Source organism: Carcharodon carcharias, chromosome 2 (genome assembly GCF_017639515.1).
Source record: "Carcharodon carcharias isolate sCarCar2 chromosome 2, sCarCar2.pri, whole genome shotgun sequence".
NCBI lineage: Eukaryota > Metazoa > Chordata > Chondrichthyes > Lamniformes > Lamnidae > Carcharodon > Carcharodon carcharias.
This window is the reverse complement of record NC_054468.1, coordinates 101,462,247-101,479,429: the sequence shown is the minus strand read 5'-3', so window position 1 is coordinate 101,479,429 and position 17,183 is coordinate 101,462,247. Positions and strand designations below refer to the sequence as shown.

Below are 17,183 nucleotides of genomic sequence, written 5' to 3'. Positions count from 1 at the left end.
GCCAGGGCAGTTAAGAGTCAACCACATTGCTGTGGGTCTGGAGTCACATGTAGGCCAGACTGGGTAAGTTCGGCAGATTTCCTTCCCTAAAGGACATTTTTATGGAAATTGATGATAGTCTCAGTATTGGTACAATGAAACTATGTAATGATTGATGCCTTTATTCACCATGTCATTGGGGAAAGGAGTCTGTTTTTTAAACTTCTGAATTTCTTTCTCTCTGATTTTATTACCTTTGACTGAATCAAGTTGCAGCAGTGCCCTGACCACCTGCGAGGCTGAATTACAAGAATTGATGAAGCAGATCGATATTATGGTGGCACAGAAAAAGTCTGAATGGGAAGCGCAGTTCCAGTCGGTGGAAACGAGGCTGAAGGTCCGAGAACAGGAGCTCAGTGCCTTTCGACTATTGCTTGACCAGAAACACACAGAGGTAGGAGCAAAGCTTCCCTCAATACCACAACTGAAAGTGGCCATGCAGACTTTCAAGTTACCTACATATTGCCAGTTCAGTACAGCTCAAGAGGAGGATATTACAATCTCGATGCGAGTGTGCTTTTAAACTTACTGGGGAGGCAAGTTATTATGGAATGAGCCTCGAAGTAGGCAACAACCTGGGGAGTATGAGGATGTGGAAGCTAGCTGGGTGGGGCGGGTGGCTGCAATTGCAGGGAGAAGGAGTGATTAGGTAGGTGTACCTACCAATAATCCCTCCATCAGGAGTAAAAGATGAACTTGAAGATGTGGGCAGATGGAAACTTTCAGTGTGACGTTCACATGAGTTTAATTCAAAACTTTCCGGTGAATGTCACTGAAAGCTAGGTACCTCTGAGTCCTGCTTGGTAATTGGGATGTTAATGATTGAAATGTCACTGCTGTGGGTCTACATAGATTATTGAGGTTCGTGAGTTTTCATCTGGATTACTGATGTGACTAGTATTTGATTAGCACCCTAGTGACACTCAGAGCTGAAATGGTGGCTTGCTCCAATCTCATAGAAATTTACAGAAGGAGGTCATTTGGTCCATCTTGTCCGTGCTAATCAATGCTACCCAGCCTAATCCCACCTTCTGTAGCCCAGCAGGTCACTGATCTTCAAGTAGACTACTCCTTAAATGTGGTGGCAGAGGCAGAAACTCACCCTAAAAAACAGTGAGCCCCAGGCCCTTACCATCCTCTGGATGAAAAAATGTTTCTTCATCTCCCCACTTATCCTTCTACCAATTATTTTAAATCTGTGCCATAGTTTTTGATTCGGCTGCTAAGATAAATAGGTCATCCCTATTTACATTATTTAGGCTGCTCATCATTTTGTACACCTCAATTCATTCACCCCTCAGCCCTCTTTGTATCAAAGAAAACAAGCTTAGCCTCTTTAATCTTTCCTCACAGCTAAAAATTTCCAGTCCCAACAACATCCTTGTAAACTACCTGTGCATCCTGCCCAGTGCAATTACATCTTTCCTGTAATGTGGCCAGAACTGTATACGGTACTTGATTTATTGTCTGTCTGGTGTTGTGTATGGTTCTGGTATAACTTCACATCCAATATTTCACATCCTTCCTCCTTAACTATGCTGTCATCATCATCAAGGTAGCTGCAAAGTATTCTTTAAGAACCTTGTCCATATCCCCTGCCAACTCCACATACAGGCTACCTTTTGGTCCCTAATAGGCCCTACTCTTTCGTTGGCTATCCTCTTGCTCTTTATGTACTTGCAAAACATCTTTGGGGTTTCCTTGATTTTACTTACCAGTATGTTTTCATGCCCTCTCTTTACTTTCCTAATTTTCCTTTTAATTCCACACCTACACTTTCTCTATTCTTCTAGGCTTTCTGTGATGTCTGATAGAAGCTTCCCTTTTCTGCCTTATCAGCCTCTCTGTACCTTGTCATCCAGGGGACTTTAGATTTGGCTCTCCCACCTTTTTTCTTTGTGGCAACGCGTTTACCTCGAACACCTTGAATCTCCTACTTGAATGTCTCCCATTGCTCTGACACTGATTTGCCTTCAAGTAGCTATTTCCAACTGACATCTGCTAAATCAGTCCTCAACCTAATGAAATTAGCCTTCTCCAAATTTAGAACTTTTAGAACTATTTAATCTTTGTCCTTTTCCACACCTATGCTAAATCTAACTGAATTATGATCACTAGCACTAAAATGCTCTTGCACTGATACTCCTTCCACCTGCCCCATTTCCTAAAATTACGTTCAGAATTTCCCAAATTTTGTTGGGTTTGCCATGTTTTGGCTAAAGTTTTCCTGAATGCAATTTAGGAATTCTGTGATCTTTGTACCTCTTACTCTGACTGTATCCCAGTTAATATTAGGGTAATTGAAATCCCCCATAATCCACAATAATTCTTATTGTTTTTGAATCTAAGAAGTTTGCTTTGCAATTTGCTCTTCTATCTCCCAAGGACTATATGGGGTCTTTAGTACACTCCCAACAGTGTGATATCCCTTTAGTTTTTTGACTCTTAATTCAACTCTCATAACCTCATTTGATGATCCTACTGACACATTATCACTGCTGATAGCTATAATTGTTTAATTAAAATTGCCACACCGCTTCATTTTTTCGTCTCTTGGTTCCCAACCCCTCCCAGTTTCATCTGAAAACTCTGTAACAAGAATTAAGCTGCCATTCCTGATCCTCCCTAAGCCATGGCCTGGATTTTTTTTCCAACTCGACAATACTCCCATTTCTTCTGGGCTCTTCCTATCCTGGTTGAAGCAGAAATGGGCAGCACCGGTACTGCAGAGTAAATCCAATGAGTGTTAGGAGGGTTGAGAAAAGGAGAGGATGTTCCCTTTTTATGACAGTATCTGCCATATTCAGGTAAGTTGTTAAAGGCCTTAAGGCTTTCAATGAATAAATATGGGTGAGAGGGTCAGGAAGATGAAGGGGGTAATTTGTGGGGGGGGGGTTCATTTGTGATGTTCAGTTGAGTTACACGGCTGTTAGACCAGGAATTAAACTGTCCAGCATTTCTGGGTAGGTATGCAGGTGAGTCTCACTTATTTGGCCCAGGTTTCTGCCCTGAGCTTGGGGTCAGAGACATTTGTAGAAGGCCCCGGCAGCAGGGAATCAGCCAGTTGGAAGCTTAAACTTATCAGGCAATTTCCTGTGTATGCCTGTGCGTCAGGTCATTTGCAGAGTCCAAATGCCCATCGCCCAGTGTACGTCCCATCGCCCAGTGTACGTTCTATATCTGACGATCTAGAGACCCGTGTTTCAGTGACCACTAAAAACTCATTCTTCCGGATGTCAATCTGTGCCCTTAGCTCATCTGCATTATTCACGATACTCCTCGTAATCAGGTACATACCATGAAGCACAACCAGACTCTTTTTAAATCTATTTTCCAACCTTTGTTTGCTCTGCCTTCCAAACTTTTCTCTCACTAATTTTCTGCCTTCCGTTTTTACCTCTGCCTTTCTCCCTTTTGAATCTGCTCTCAACTTCCCATCCTCCTGCCTAGCTAATTTAACCCCCCCTCCCCCCCCACCACCCCCCCGCAACAACACTAGTCAATCTGTGCTATATGTAACTGGCTCAGTGCAGTCCTTCACTCTGAAAGTCAATCCTGCTATGTTTTCTTTTCATTTTGATCATGCAGCAGAAAGTTAGTTAGCTTATGGCTCATGGCTTATCATTGCATTTAAATGTGCCTGTAGGTGGCATTATTGCTTTACATTGTAGCTGAGTCTCTACTGCAAAGATTTAGAGGAACTACTATTCAAATCGCATTTAGGCTGCTCAAATTATGTTCCAATCAGGAGAATAATAAGTAATAAAAATAGAAAATGCTGGAAACACTGAACAGGTTAGGCAGCATCAGTGGGGAGAGGAACAGGATTAACATTTTAAGCCGATGACCTTTCATCAGGACCTCTCATCTGATAAAAGGTCATTGACCTGAAAAGTTGACTCCCTTTCTCTTTCCACCTAATGCTGCCTAACCTGCTGAGTATTTCCAGCATTTTCTGTTTTTGTTTCCGATTTCCAGCATCCGCAGTATTTTGTTTTAGAATTAATGGCCCATATCTTCCTGTCAGCAGTGGAGTGGGGGTGTATACCGCCAGTCCCGTTTCATGCTGCACCCTTACTTATTTATGTTGGGGCCTTAGAATCTTTTGTCCTGGCTCCAATATGGATCCAGTGACGAATTGAGTTGAGAGGGCAAGTGGTGAACTACAGCCCAAGCCACACTGCTTTTCTCAACATGAATTGAAGGCACATCACCTGAGGTCTGTCTTCAGCTCACTGAGTTGCACTGCTTTTAAATGGACCTGTCTTTGTCTTTAGGTTCCCCCTCGACTCACACCACTGACATTGCTCGGCCTGCACCTTGACACTGCTCAAACCAGCACCAACCCTCGCAACCCTCAGCAACGCCCATTCCCCCCACCCCACCCAACAATGCTCATTTTCCCCCCCTCCCCCAGCAACCCTTGACAATGCTCATGAGCCCCCCCCCCCGCCCAACAATGCTCATTCCCCCCCTCGACAACCCTCATTCCCCCACCCCCGACAATGCTCCTTCCTGCCCCTTGACAATGCTCATTTTCTCCCCCTATCCCTGCAAGCTTCGACAATGTTCATCCCTCCACCACTCGACAATGCTTATTCCTCCCCCGACTGCTCCCTCCCCCTCTCGACATTTGTCCTTCTCACCCCCCCCCCCATGCTAATTTTCTGCCCCTATCTGCGCACCCCCCGGCAATGTTCATTCCCACCCCCACCCCACACCCCCTGAAATGCTGGGAGTGCTTTTCCAACATCAGCCAGACTAAGGAACTAGGGATTCTGGGTGCTGTGCTGGGGATATGTGGGCCGGGAAGTGAACATTGGTGGCGGCGGGGTGAGCAGTGTTGGAAGAGGTATGAGACGGGTGGTGAGCCATGTTGAGGGTACGGTGGTGGGAGTTCATTGCCAGTGATGTGGAGGGAGTTGGTGGCGTGAGATGAGCGATGTCTGGTTCCCATGGGTGCTGGAGTGCTCTGACACTGTGCCTGAATTATTTTGAGCTGTGCTCCTGATCAGGCTTTACAGCTGCTGGGAACAGATCCAAGCAAATCAGTGTAAAAATAAACAGTGTCCGTATAGGGCAAACTTCCCAAGTTTACACTTTGACAGGTCCTGATGGGGCCATGAGCGAGGGCTCCCAGGAAACCGTTTCTGGTCTACCAGAATTTCTGTGCTCAGGAGTAAATCAGCTTCCCAGGATTTCTAATGCCATTGTGATCCTCAGTAGCAGTGAACAGTAACAGTGTAGCATTCACCACCATGGGGATTGGAAGATCTGGGCCAGCAAACAAAACCGGCTAAGTCTATTTTTAATGTTAAGTTTTACAAGATGCCTTCAATACTGGGGACGCGAGGTTGTGGATTTCCAAGTCCTGTCGTAACTCAGTAAGATCACATTGGTCAATATCTCAAACAGCTCTGTATTTCTTAGAAGTTAACAATCAAGTAGTTGGTAATGCTAATAGAATTTTTTACCAAATCATCGATCCTTCCTTGGGTTATAGCTATCATCCATCAACTAAATGGAGCCCAGTGACTTTGTCTTTACAGGAGACTTGCTGTTAATAAAGAACAAAGAAAAGTACAGCACAGGAACAGGCCCTTCGGCCCTCCAAGCCTGCGCCAATCATATTGCCCATCAGCAAAAACATTTTGCATTTCCGGGGTCCATATCCCTTGATTCCCATCCTATTCATGTATTTGTCAAGCTGCCTCTTAAGCACCGCTATCGTACCTGCTTCCACCATCTCCTCTGGCAGAGAATTCCAGACACTCACTATTCTCTGCGTAAAAAACTTGCCACGCACATCTCCTCTATAGTTTTCTCCTCTCACCTTAAATCTATGTCCCCTAGTAATTGATTCTTCCACCCTGGGAAAAATCTACTGACTATCTACTCTGTCCATGCCACTCATAATTTTGTAAACTTCTATCAAGTCGCCCCTCAATCTCCGTCGCCCTAGTGAGAACAATCTCTAACCTCTCCTCATAGCTAATAACCTCCAGACCAGGCAGAATCCTGATAAACCTCCTCTGCACCCTCTCTAACGCTTCCATATCCTTCTGGTAATGTGGCGACCAGAATTGCATGCAATATTCCAAATGTGGCCTAATCAAGGTTCTATACAGCTGCAGCATGACTTCCCAGCTTTTATACTCAATGCCCTTGCCAATGAAGGCAAGCATGCCCTATGCCTTCCTGACTACCTTATCCAGCTGCATTGCCACTTTCAGTGACCTGTGGACCTGTACGCTCAGATCCCTGTGCCTGTTGATGCACTTAAGGGTTGTGCTATTTACTGTATAATTTCTGCCTGTATTAGACCTTCCAAAATGCATTACCTCGCATTTGTCCAGATTAAACTCCATCTGCCATTTCTCCGCCCAAGTCTCCAACCAATCTATATCCCATTGTATCCTTTGACAATCCTCTTCAGTATCTTAGTGTTGTCTGCAAACTTACTAATTAGCCCAGTTACATTTTCCTCCAAATCATTTATGTATACTACAAACAGCAAAGGTCCCAGCACTGATCCCTGTGGAACTCCACTAGTCACAGCTCTCTATTCAGAAAAGCACCCTTCCACTGCTATCCTTTGTCTTCTATGACCAAGCCAATTCTGTATCTATCTTGCCAGCTCACCTCTGACCCCGTGCGTCTTTACCTTCTGTACCAGTCTGCCATGAGGGACCTTGTCAAAGGCCGTACTGAAATCCATGTATATAACATCCACTGCCCTTCCATCATCGATCATCTTTGTCACTTTCTCGAAAAACTCGATCAAGTTAGAGAGACACGACCTCCCCTTCACAAAACCATGCTGCCTGTCATTAATACGCCCATTTGCTTCCAAATGGTAGTAAATGCTGTCACGAAGAATCTTCTCCAATAATTTCCCTACCACTGATGTAAGGCTCATCAGCCTGTAATTTCCTGGATTATCCCTGCTGCCCTACTTAAACAATGGAACAACATTAGCCATTCTCCAGTTCTTTGGGACCTCACCCATAGCCAGTGAGGATACAGATATTTCTGTCAAGGCCCCAGCAATCTCCTCCCTTGCCTCCCTCAGTACTCTGGGGTAGATCCCATCTGCCCAAGGGATTTATCCACCTTAATATTCTTTAAGACGCCTAACACTTCTTTTATACCTCAACATGATCCAGGCTATCTACACGCTCTTCCCTAGACAAATCGACCGCTAAGTCCTTCTCTTTGGTGAATTCTGATGAGAAGTATTCATTTAGTAACTCTCCCATTTCTTCTGGCTCCACACACAGATTCCCACCTCTGTCCCTGAGTGGGCCTACCCTTTCCCTGGCTACCTTCTTGCTTTTTACATATGTATAAAAGGCCTTGGGATTTTCCTTAATCCTGGTTGCCAGTGACTTTTCATGACCCCTTTTAGTCCTCCTGACTCCTTGCTTAAGTTTCTTCCTATTTTCTTTATATTCTCCACGGGCTTCATCTGTTCCCAGCCTTCCAGCCCTTACAAATGCTTCCCTTTTCTTTTTGACTAATCTCACAATATCCTTCGTCATCCAAGGCTCCTGAAACTTGCCATACTTATCCTTCATCCTAGCAGGAATGTGCCAGTCCTGAATTCTTATCAACTGACGTTTGAAAGCCCCCCACATGTTTGTTGTTGATTTGCCCTCAAACATCTGTCTCCAGCCTAGATTCCTCAGTTCCTGCCTAATATTGTTATAATTAGCCTTCCCCCATTAAGCTCCTTAACGCAAGGACTCCTGTTATCCTTTTCCAAAGAAAAAAGAAAAGAAAGAAACCTGTGGGGAAAAAAATGAGATGTGGGTGCCACAGTTGTAGGGGTTCCCATTTTCCCTCAGAGATCCTCCCCACTCTCAAGCTCGTGACGCTAGATTCACAAGTGTATGACTTGAACAAAATGAGCAGTGAGACAAGTTTCTTCTGATAATTCACAGTCATTTTATTGAGTCACCCACAACCCCACAGTACAAAACCCAAAAATTAAAACAACCTATTCCCAGTACCCGACACAAAATCACCCTGACTCGGTTAAAATTTACAAAAACACAGGCAAAACACCACACCCTGTCCTGAAACCTTAAGAATAAAACCCCTCAGACCAATATCACCAAGATATGGCTGAAACAAGTTGCAGGTACCAACAAAAAAACCCAAGTTTTTGCCCCAAACTTTCGCAAAACCCTCAGACCAATATACTACGATTTGGCTGAAAACACTTACAATCTCCAACATGGCTGGTCTGTCTGGTGTTGACTGCAGGCCTGAGTCAAGGTGACCAAACTCTATCTTTCTCCCAACCCCAGCCGAAAACCTCAGATGTGCTTTTCTTTTATAACTTAACTCACACATGTCAAAACATATTTCCTGTTGTTCTAATGTCCGCTTAGTTGATCCCCCGCAAAGTCCAGACAAATGTCATCAGCTCCTGCTAGTTGAAACAATACAGGATTTTCCATGGAAGATGTATCCAGACCAATATTATCAGTTCTCATTGTATGAGCAATTCTCCTGCTGTTTGATGTGGCGCAATAACAGCACAGTACCAGCACCTGGCTCCAAAGTTAATGAGGATTTGATTGACCCTATTCCAGTTCTATTGTCTGTGGTGATTGAATAATTCCTTGAGTGTATTGTATTGATGATATGCCCATTGTGCTATTGTATTGAGTAATCAGACTTCTTGATCACATTAGTCAATGTTCAAACCCTTTTGATGAGTCACTGGGCAACATTTTCCCCCTGTCAGGGTGGATGTGCGGGAGCGGGCATGGGCAGGCGTGTTCCCAATCAGCGCCTCCGGTCGAAAGAGCGCACAGATCTCCCTGAGCAAAGTGCTGCCCCAGGGAGATCAGCTCAAACGTAAAAAGCTGTTTAAACAATAGAAAAAATTTTGCTGTCATGTCCCCTCATGTGACACTGTCACATGAGTTGGGACATCTCCATAACTTTTATTTTTAAATATTCAGAAATTTTTAAATCCCTCATGAAACCTCATCCTGCCCGTGGATGAGTTTTGATGTTTTTTCAGAAGCCCACCTGGGCCCCTGGCCTGCCCACCAACCTTAAGGTTGGACGGGCAGGTCCATTAATGATTGCAATTACTTTTTTAATGGCCTTAATAGGCCTTTGACAGTTTGGCGGGCGCGCAGACCTGAAAATCTAAATGGCGCGCAGTGACGTTGAGACGCCTGCCCAACGTTACCCTGCGCCATTTTATGTGTCGGCGAGCGGAAGATGCAGCCCCCAATCGCTGACTGGAAGATGCACTGTGTTTTCATTAAATGTCCGAATTAACCCTTTCCTGCCCAGCCCTGTACTGCTGACCGCAGCTTATCTTTTTGAAATTCGTAGTTTCAATCATGAGGTCAAAACATGTCCGTTGGTTTGAAATTATATTCCATAAATTTCCCAGTTGGAGGAGGTTTGATCCTACACAGTGGAGCTCATTGGTTCATGATTTTCTGGAGATGACATCCCACAGTGGGCTCTGTTAGTTAGACTCCTTCCTGCCCCTTCAGTTCAAAAAATATTTGTTTGTCCATAAAATTCCTGGAAGTGCAAGCAGATGGTGTGAGTGGGGGCCGGGGGGCGGGGTGGTGGTTACAAGGGCAATGGGATCTGCGAACAAACAGTGAAGTTTAAGGATTATGAATTAAATAGAAAGGGACTGAGAAGGACCATGAATTAGAGTGGGTGAATTTAATGTCAAATAAGCATCACACAGAGAAACAGAGAGGGAAAGAAAGATTTCACTGAGAGAGAAAAATAGAGAGAAAGGAAAATAAGAAAATAAGTGGACATTTTTAAAATTTGACCGTTTTAAAAATCTCAAATACTTCACTTGTTGAAGGAATGTGATTCCACACTTCTAATTGTTCACTTTCTGGATGGAAAGGTTTTTTTGGTAGTTGTTAATGTTCACACCATTAAAGGGGTACCTATGCTATGACTTGACTTGGCTTTCTGTGGTGAGTTTAATAGGCAATTAGTGTACACATGCAGCAACTTCATGACAAGGGAGGTTTAGGGTACGATGCTGTTTTCGCAAAGGTGGAATGCTGCAAAACAGCCATCAATTGTGATAATTCAGAACTCACAGGGCATCTCTCACTTACTATGAGTCGCTAGCTGATTTGCACACTTGTAGCATGTGTTATTCATGCACTCTTTAAGTAAATTTTGGCCCCGTCTTTTCTCATCTTCTGTTTATATCTAAGCAGACCTAACCCAAAGCTGAAGGTGATGGTTACCCTGCTAATTTTTTCCCTTTTTTTATAGTTACTACAGAAGTAATCACTGAATATCTCTGTTTATCTTTGCCTTCACAGCTTCTCTGCATCAGGCACCATGAGTGGTTGGGGGTGTTGCGGGGGGTGAGTGTGGAAGCCTCTCTCTTTCCATTCTGTGCTGTTCTTTAGCTGAGCACAGAGCTGTGCATGGGAAGCTGAGACTGTCTCATTCCCATGGTCCCTATTGTGCACCATCTCTGGAACATCATCTTGTCAAAGACTAAAGACTCCAAGAGCACCATCATCGCAGGACAACTGGAATGGCCAGGAAATGTGGTCTTTTAATGCTGTCCACAACTTGTAAACAAATAAAAACCACCTTATTTTCACTTTGTGAAGAACTAACTGGCCACCTGCTTGCCACCTCTTATTGAAGATGTTGCTGAGATTAGTTGGCTGTGGAAGGACTTCTATTTGGATTCCTCAATCCCGTTCCCTTCTCTTTCCCTCTGCTTTCTGTCCCCATTCTCCTGCAGCCTGCTGTAGCACTTTCTTCCTCCAATATTGTGACCATACCAGGAATTCATATTTAACTAAATAAACAAAATACTCAGAGGCTGGAAACCTGAAATAAAAACATTCCCTGATTTTTGCCTACCAGTATTTCAGGCAGTCTCTGTCAGGAGAGAAATGGAGTAAACGGCTCAGGTGGATGACCTTTCATCAGACTTTTTTCATCAGAGTACTGACAATAGTCCTTGACTTGAAACATTAACTCTGTTTCTCTTTCCATAGATGTTGCCTGACCTGCTGAGTATTTTTCAGCAGTTTCTGTTTTCAATCCATGGGTAGATTTTTACGGCCCTGTGGAGGTGTAGGCAGGGTCATAAAATGCAGCGAGCCATTCAAAAGCCCGTTTACTTCGGCAGGACCATAAAATCCCACCGGCGTAAAATTCCACCCCAGATGTGAATAGTTCACTTACTAACTCTGGGAGTGAAGAGCACGGTCTGTGGGTAATAACTGTACTGCACTCTTTGGATTACATGCCTCATTTTTGTGTGCGATTTCTCTCACAAATAACAGGAATGTTTCTTCTATTTTTCAGGTGGGAATATTGAGACAGCAGTTGCAGGACAATGAAAAGGTTCAACATGATATGGTGGTGCAATATGAAGCACAGCTGAACGTATTTCGGGAAGAGGTAAGAGGTGGTGTCGAAACATCACATAGAATCCCTTTTACAAAGAAAAACTACTTAGTCTGGAAATTCCCAGGGCTCAGCACACTTGCTGCAGTGTTCACCAAGGCAGCCCTGAGTCTAGCCAGCCCAGTTGACCACCTACTGCAGGATGCAAAAGTGGGGAACATGGGGGCACAACGTATTTACTAAAATACAATCAATTTTTAGCTTCCATTCAAACTTTCATATTTTCAGATTGGAAAACTGAAGAAAAGCTATGAGAAGTTGCAGAGACGCCAGTTGAAGGACAGGAAGGAGGATGTGAGGGACAGAAAAGAGAAGCAGGGCATATCTGAACTTAACAGGCTGAATAAGAAGGTCGAGGTAAACAACCCCATGTGAAATTTAGTTTGTTTGCTTTGGACATTTGGATTATTCAGTATTTCTCAAGGTTTCATTAATACTTTCATCTGTAAGGATTCACTGGGTACACAGTACACTCTTGTTTTGTTTTGTTCTTGCCTGACTTTTCTGCTGCAAGATGGAACCGAGGGTTTAACAGTGTGCATTATTGTAAGTGCGGACATGTATGGCATATGGCAGTAGGTAAATACATGGAATTCTGTACTATTTTACAACCATTCAACCCAACTCTCCTGAGCCAGTGTTAATGCTCCACACAGGTTTCTGATCACCCTACTTTATCTAAGTCTATTTCAGCACACTCTCCACTTCCTGTTATCTAGCTTCCCTTTAAATGTATTTATATGATTTGCGTCAACTACTCTCTGTGGTAGAGTTCCTCATTCTCACTACTCTCGGGGTAAAGAAACTGCTCCTGACTTCCTTATTGGATTTATTAGTGACTATTTTATGTTTAATTTTGGATTCCCCATAAGTGGAAACATCTTGTCTACATGTACCCTGTCGAGTCCTGTCATTATCTTGAAGACCGCCATTAGGTTACCCTTGGTCTTCTGAGCTCCAGCCTGTTCAGTCTTTCCTGATGGTTATGACCTCTCAATTCTGCTATCATCCTTTGTAACTCTTGTTTTCACTTTCTCCAGTGCTTCATTTTACAATATAGAGACCAGAATTGCTCATGGTCCACTGAGTAGTGTAAACATTGCAAGGCTATGAAGTGGCAGATGTTAGAGCTGCCATTAGAAGTAACTCTTTAAAGGTGAACCTTGCTTTGAGTTTGTTTTCTTTCCTCCCTGTGGATAGACAGTTGGCCTGCTTCAGGTTCCGTATTCAGATGAGCACAATTGACATTCTACCAAAATTGGACTTGTTGGGTTTGGAGCTGTGTCGGCTTCCAACTCTGTCATCACATTACCTTGGCAATCTTAAAATAGTCACCTGGCTAACAGCTTAATACCAGGCATTTATGTGATCTCAGAAGAATGACTATATCAGTTGAGCAGTTGTTAAATGCAGCCTGGCATTGGTCTCCTGAGTCTGGAACACCTGAATGAACTCATGTGAGGTAATGCTGACTACAGTTCTCTAAAAGGTGTTGGAAATGGTTTCTGGTGTTATGTTACAGCACAGGATGGTGATTCAGGAATAGATCCAAATGAATAAAAAACTTGTTTCTTAGATTTCTAATTGCTGCAAGAGTGTGGATGTGGTGGTTGCTATTTGAAAAAATTAATCAGCCCAGTATTTTAATGTGTCTTTTAATTGCTAGAATATATAATGCCATTATGGGAGGTCCTGTAGTGCAGTGGGCAGTGTCCCTTCCCCTGAGCTGGAAGCTCCCGGTTCAAGCCCCACTCCAGGACTTGATGGCCAAAGAAGGTTGTTCATAACGTGGCCAAACTGGTTGATTATCAACCCTTCCGATATACTCCAGACGGTAAGAGCAGGAGAGATTCTTGGTCAGCCATGTGATGGAAAGAAATTGGAATCTCTATCCATATGTCTAGGCTACGACATGCTTGTAAAAGTGTATGTCACCACAGCGACCTAGACTCAATGGGGAGCTAGTTGGCTGGACGGTTTGTGGGGACCAGATTGGTGCTAACAGCATGGGTTCGATCAGGGTGGATTTGGCCTCCTTGCCTTACCCATGGTGGAGGTCGTGGCACCGTGGGTCAGACCTGCCTTCAGGCAGAGAATACAAGAAGATAATGCTTTTAATCAAATAGGAATTGAAATAAAGAGAAAAAAAGGCTTGTATTTGTGCAGCACGTTTTATGACCTTAGGACATCCCAAAGCACTTTACAGCCATTGAAGTACTTTTGAAGCATTATAAAGTTCTGTTATAATGAAACTGTTATAACGTAGGAAATGTAGCAGCTGATTCGCACACAGGAAGATCTTACAAACAGCAATGTGATAATGACTATTTAATCAGTTCTGATGAAGAGTCATACGGACTCAAAACATTAACTCTGTCTTCCTCTCCACAGATGCTGACAGACCTGCTGAGTTTTTCCAGCAATTTTTGTTTTTGTTTCAGATTTTCAGCATCCACAGTATTTTGCTTTTACCATATAATCATGTTTTTGTGATGTTGATTGAGGGATAAATATTGGTGAACTCCCCTTCAATTAATGCTAAAGGATGCATTACATCTTCCTGAGAGACATCTCATTTTGGTTTAACATCTCACCCTAAAGATGGCACCTCTGACAGTGCAGAGATTGAACATTTCAACTTTTACCAACAATTTAATAATGCTTCAAAAATGCTGAAGAATTAATATTTTCAGGCCTAGGATATTGTTACATTGTCTCTGTGGGTTCTTTACATTCTGGGTGTGTTTTTTTTTCTCATTTACTGAGCCTCAATAAAAGCATTTCTGTCTTTAGGAGTTTACAGAAAAGTCACTGGCCTGGGAGAAACAGCGGCTTTATTATCAACAACAGGTGGCATCACTGGATGCAGAGAGAAAGCTGCTGGCAGACCAGTGTAAAGCCATTCAGGTACAACATTTAATCAGTTTTGGGCTACATTAAACAAGCTTACGTCTATATTAGAATTTGCTTTTGGCATCCTGTGCACTCCAATCATTTGAAAAGAAGTACAAATTGTGCAGAGAGCTTAATAGAGCAGGAACAATCACAAGGTTGTCCTCTCTTCAGAGGACCCCAGCGACCCTCCTCTTGGGGATTCTAAGTATTTGCACACATTATGGTTTGGAAATGTCTCCCAAATATCCAACATCTCTCATATACATGCTGTGGAGTTTTGGATCATTTATATTCTGTTATTTGTTGGTTTTGCTGCTCATTTGTTGGTGATGGGTGTCACAGTAATGGTAATCAGTTGAGTTGCTCTGCATCACTGCCCAATAATATGCAGACCAAAGGACCGTTACAAATTTTGGGTCAGCATTAGATATTCTCTCACGTTCATTGTTACTGATCTTTCCAATAAATGGGCTGCACATCTCTTTTGATCAGGAGTTTACATTTACTGCTTACTATCAAGTGATATGGTGTGACCCAGAGCTTGAAATTGAACTTGTTATAAAAATTGGGTGCATTAACCCTATGTGTGCCTTCTCAAATATTCCAAAAGGTAGTTTACTTTAGTAAGATGAGGCCTAATATAAATGATCAAATGTTTATTTTACAAAGACAGAGTGAACAAACAAAGCAACATTTGTAGTAAATCACACATTACTGCAACTTGTCTAGGGATTGTCCACCAATTTATCAAGCAAATTGGCTCCCAACTCTACTTCTTGTAACTACCTTCATTAAATAAGCCATCCAGAGATAATTGCTATGGATGTTCAATGAAACATTTAAATGAACTTGGGTTGAAGTGCTATGCAGGAAGCAGCACTTAAATTGATGGACAAAAAGCAAAATACTGTGGATGTTGGAAATTTGAAGTAAAAACAGAAAATGCTGCAAATATTCAGGTCAGTCAGCTCTGTGGAGGGAGAAACAGAGTTAACATTTCAGGTCTACGACCTTTCATCAGAACCCAATTAGTTATTTTATATACTTGAATAGATGTTTTGTCTAAATCTATTTATGTTTCTGATCAGTTATGTATAGTAAACTTAACCACCTAGGACAAAGGAACATAGGACTTTAGGGCAGGAGTAGGCCATTTGGCCCTTCGAGCCTGCTCCACCATTCATGGCTGATCTGATTGTGGTTCCTGTCTGAGCCCCGTAACTCTTGACTCCCTTATCTATCTAATTCTACCTTGAATAAATTCAATGACCCAGCCTCCAATGCTTTTTATGTAATAGAATTCCACAGACTATCGATCCCTGAGAGAAAAGAAATCCTCATCTTCATCTTAAAAGTGAGACCTCTTATTCTTAAACTGTGTCCCCTATTTCTAGTTTCTCCCACAAGCGGAAACATACACTCGGTATCCACCTTATAAAGTCCCCTCGGGATCTTGTATGTTTCAGTACGTTCACCTCTCATTCTTCTAAACTCCAGTGGGTATAGGCCCAATCTGTTCATAAAATAAGCCCTTCATTCCAGGAATGAATCGAGTGAACCTTCTCTGAACTGCTTCTAATGCAATTATATCTTTTTTCAATAAGGAGACCAAAACTGTACACAGTATTCCAGATGTGGTCTCACCAAGGCCCTATACAGCTGTAGTTAAAACTTCCCTACTTTTATATCTCTTCCTTGTGCAATAATGCCAACAATCTTTCACAATTTAAATAATAAACTGTTTTTCTATTCTTCCTGCCAAAGTGGACAACTTCACTTTCCCACGTTATACTCCATCTGCCATTTATATGTTTCCAGCTTAGCCTCCCTGCTCTTGTATCCGATACCTTAGCTAATAAAGGAAAGGATTCCATATGCCACTTTAACCATCTTATTGACCTGTTCTGTTACCTTCAGGGATCTGTGGACATTCACTCCAAGGTCCCTCACTTCCTCGACACCTCTCAGCATTCTTCCATTAATTGTGTATTCCTTTTGCTTGTTTGATTTCCCCAGGTGCATCGCCTCACAGTTCTTACCCGTTTACACATTACCTTATGTTTTTAAACGTCTGAAGCCTTACCTCCACATTCATGTGGAATATTTGCTACTTTTTGAATGATTTTACAGCCTAGTAACAAATGTGAAAATAGTTTGCAGCAATACAGTTCTGAGTTTGAAAGGTGGAAACACATTAGTTCCTGGTTAGCTGCTTGGGGGTAAACAATGAAGTGATAACTTGGAAGACAATGAGTAATGGTTAAAAACAAAAACAGAATTACCTGGAAAAACTCAGCAGGTCTGGCAGCATCGGCGGAGAAGAAAAGAGTTGACGTTTCTAGTCCTCATGACCCTTCGACAGAACTTGAGTTCGAGTCCAAGGAACTCGAACTCAAGTTCTGTCGAAGGGTCATGAGGACTCGAAACATCAACTCTTTTCTTCTCCGCCGATGCTGCCAGACCTGCTGAGTTTTTCCAGGTAATTCTGTTTTTGTTTTGGATTTCCAGCATCCGCAGTTTTTTTGTTTTTATCAATGAGTAATGGTTGCTTGGACCTTTGATTTTGTTTGAAGCTAGAACCCACATTGGCATGTTTGGGTGTTGAATTGTTTCCCAAGGTTCTTTGTAGTAAATTAAATGCCTGAGGCCATTGGTTGTCTGTTAAATTGCTTTAAAGTTGCTTTAAGTATTGCTACTAACACTCCCAATGGGTGGGCCACATAGAGCTGGTGGCAATTCTGGGGAAGAGTCACAACAAAAACAAAAAATGCTGGAAAAACTCAGCCGGTCTGACAGCATCT

General features: G+C 42.8%; 1 protein-coding gene across 8 annotated transcripts in view; it reads left to right on the top strand.

The window, feature by feature from the left end:
• Nucleotides 1-17,183, top strand: part of cep63 (centrosomal protein 63) — a 97,231-nt gene that overhangs the window by 20,328 nt on the left and 59,720 nt on the right. For 6 of the 8 annotated variants that reach the window (XM_041182945.1, XM_041182950.1, XM_041182944.1 and 3 more), the window contains 4 exons: nucleotides 250-433; nucleotides 11,386-11,481; nucleotides 11,716-11,844; nucleotides 14,281-14,394. In XM_041182945.1, the coding sequence (XP_041038879.1) occupies nucleotides 250-433; nucleotides 11,386-11,481; nucleotides 11,716-11,844; nucleotides 14,281-14,394 (523 nt within the window). The remainder of the gene's footprint in view (nucleotides 1-249; nucleotides 434-11,385; nucleotides 11,482-11,715; nucleotides 11,845-14,280; nucleotides 14,395-17,183) is intronic. The other 2 variants (XM_041182949.1, XM_041182947.1) reach the window with 1 other exon arrangement.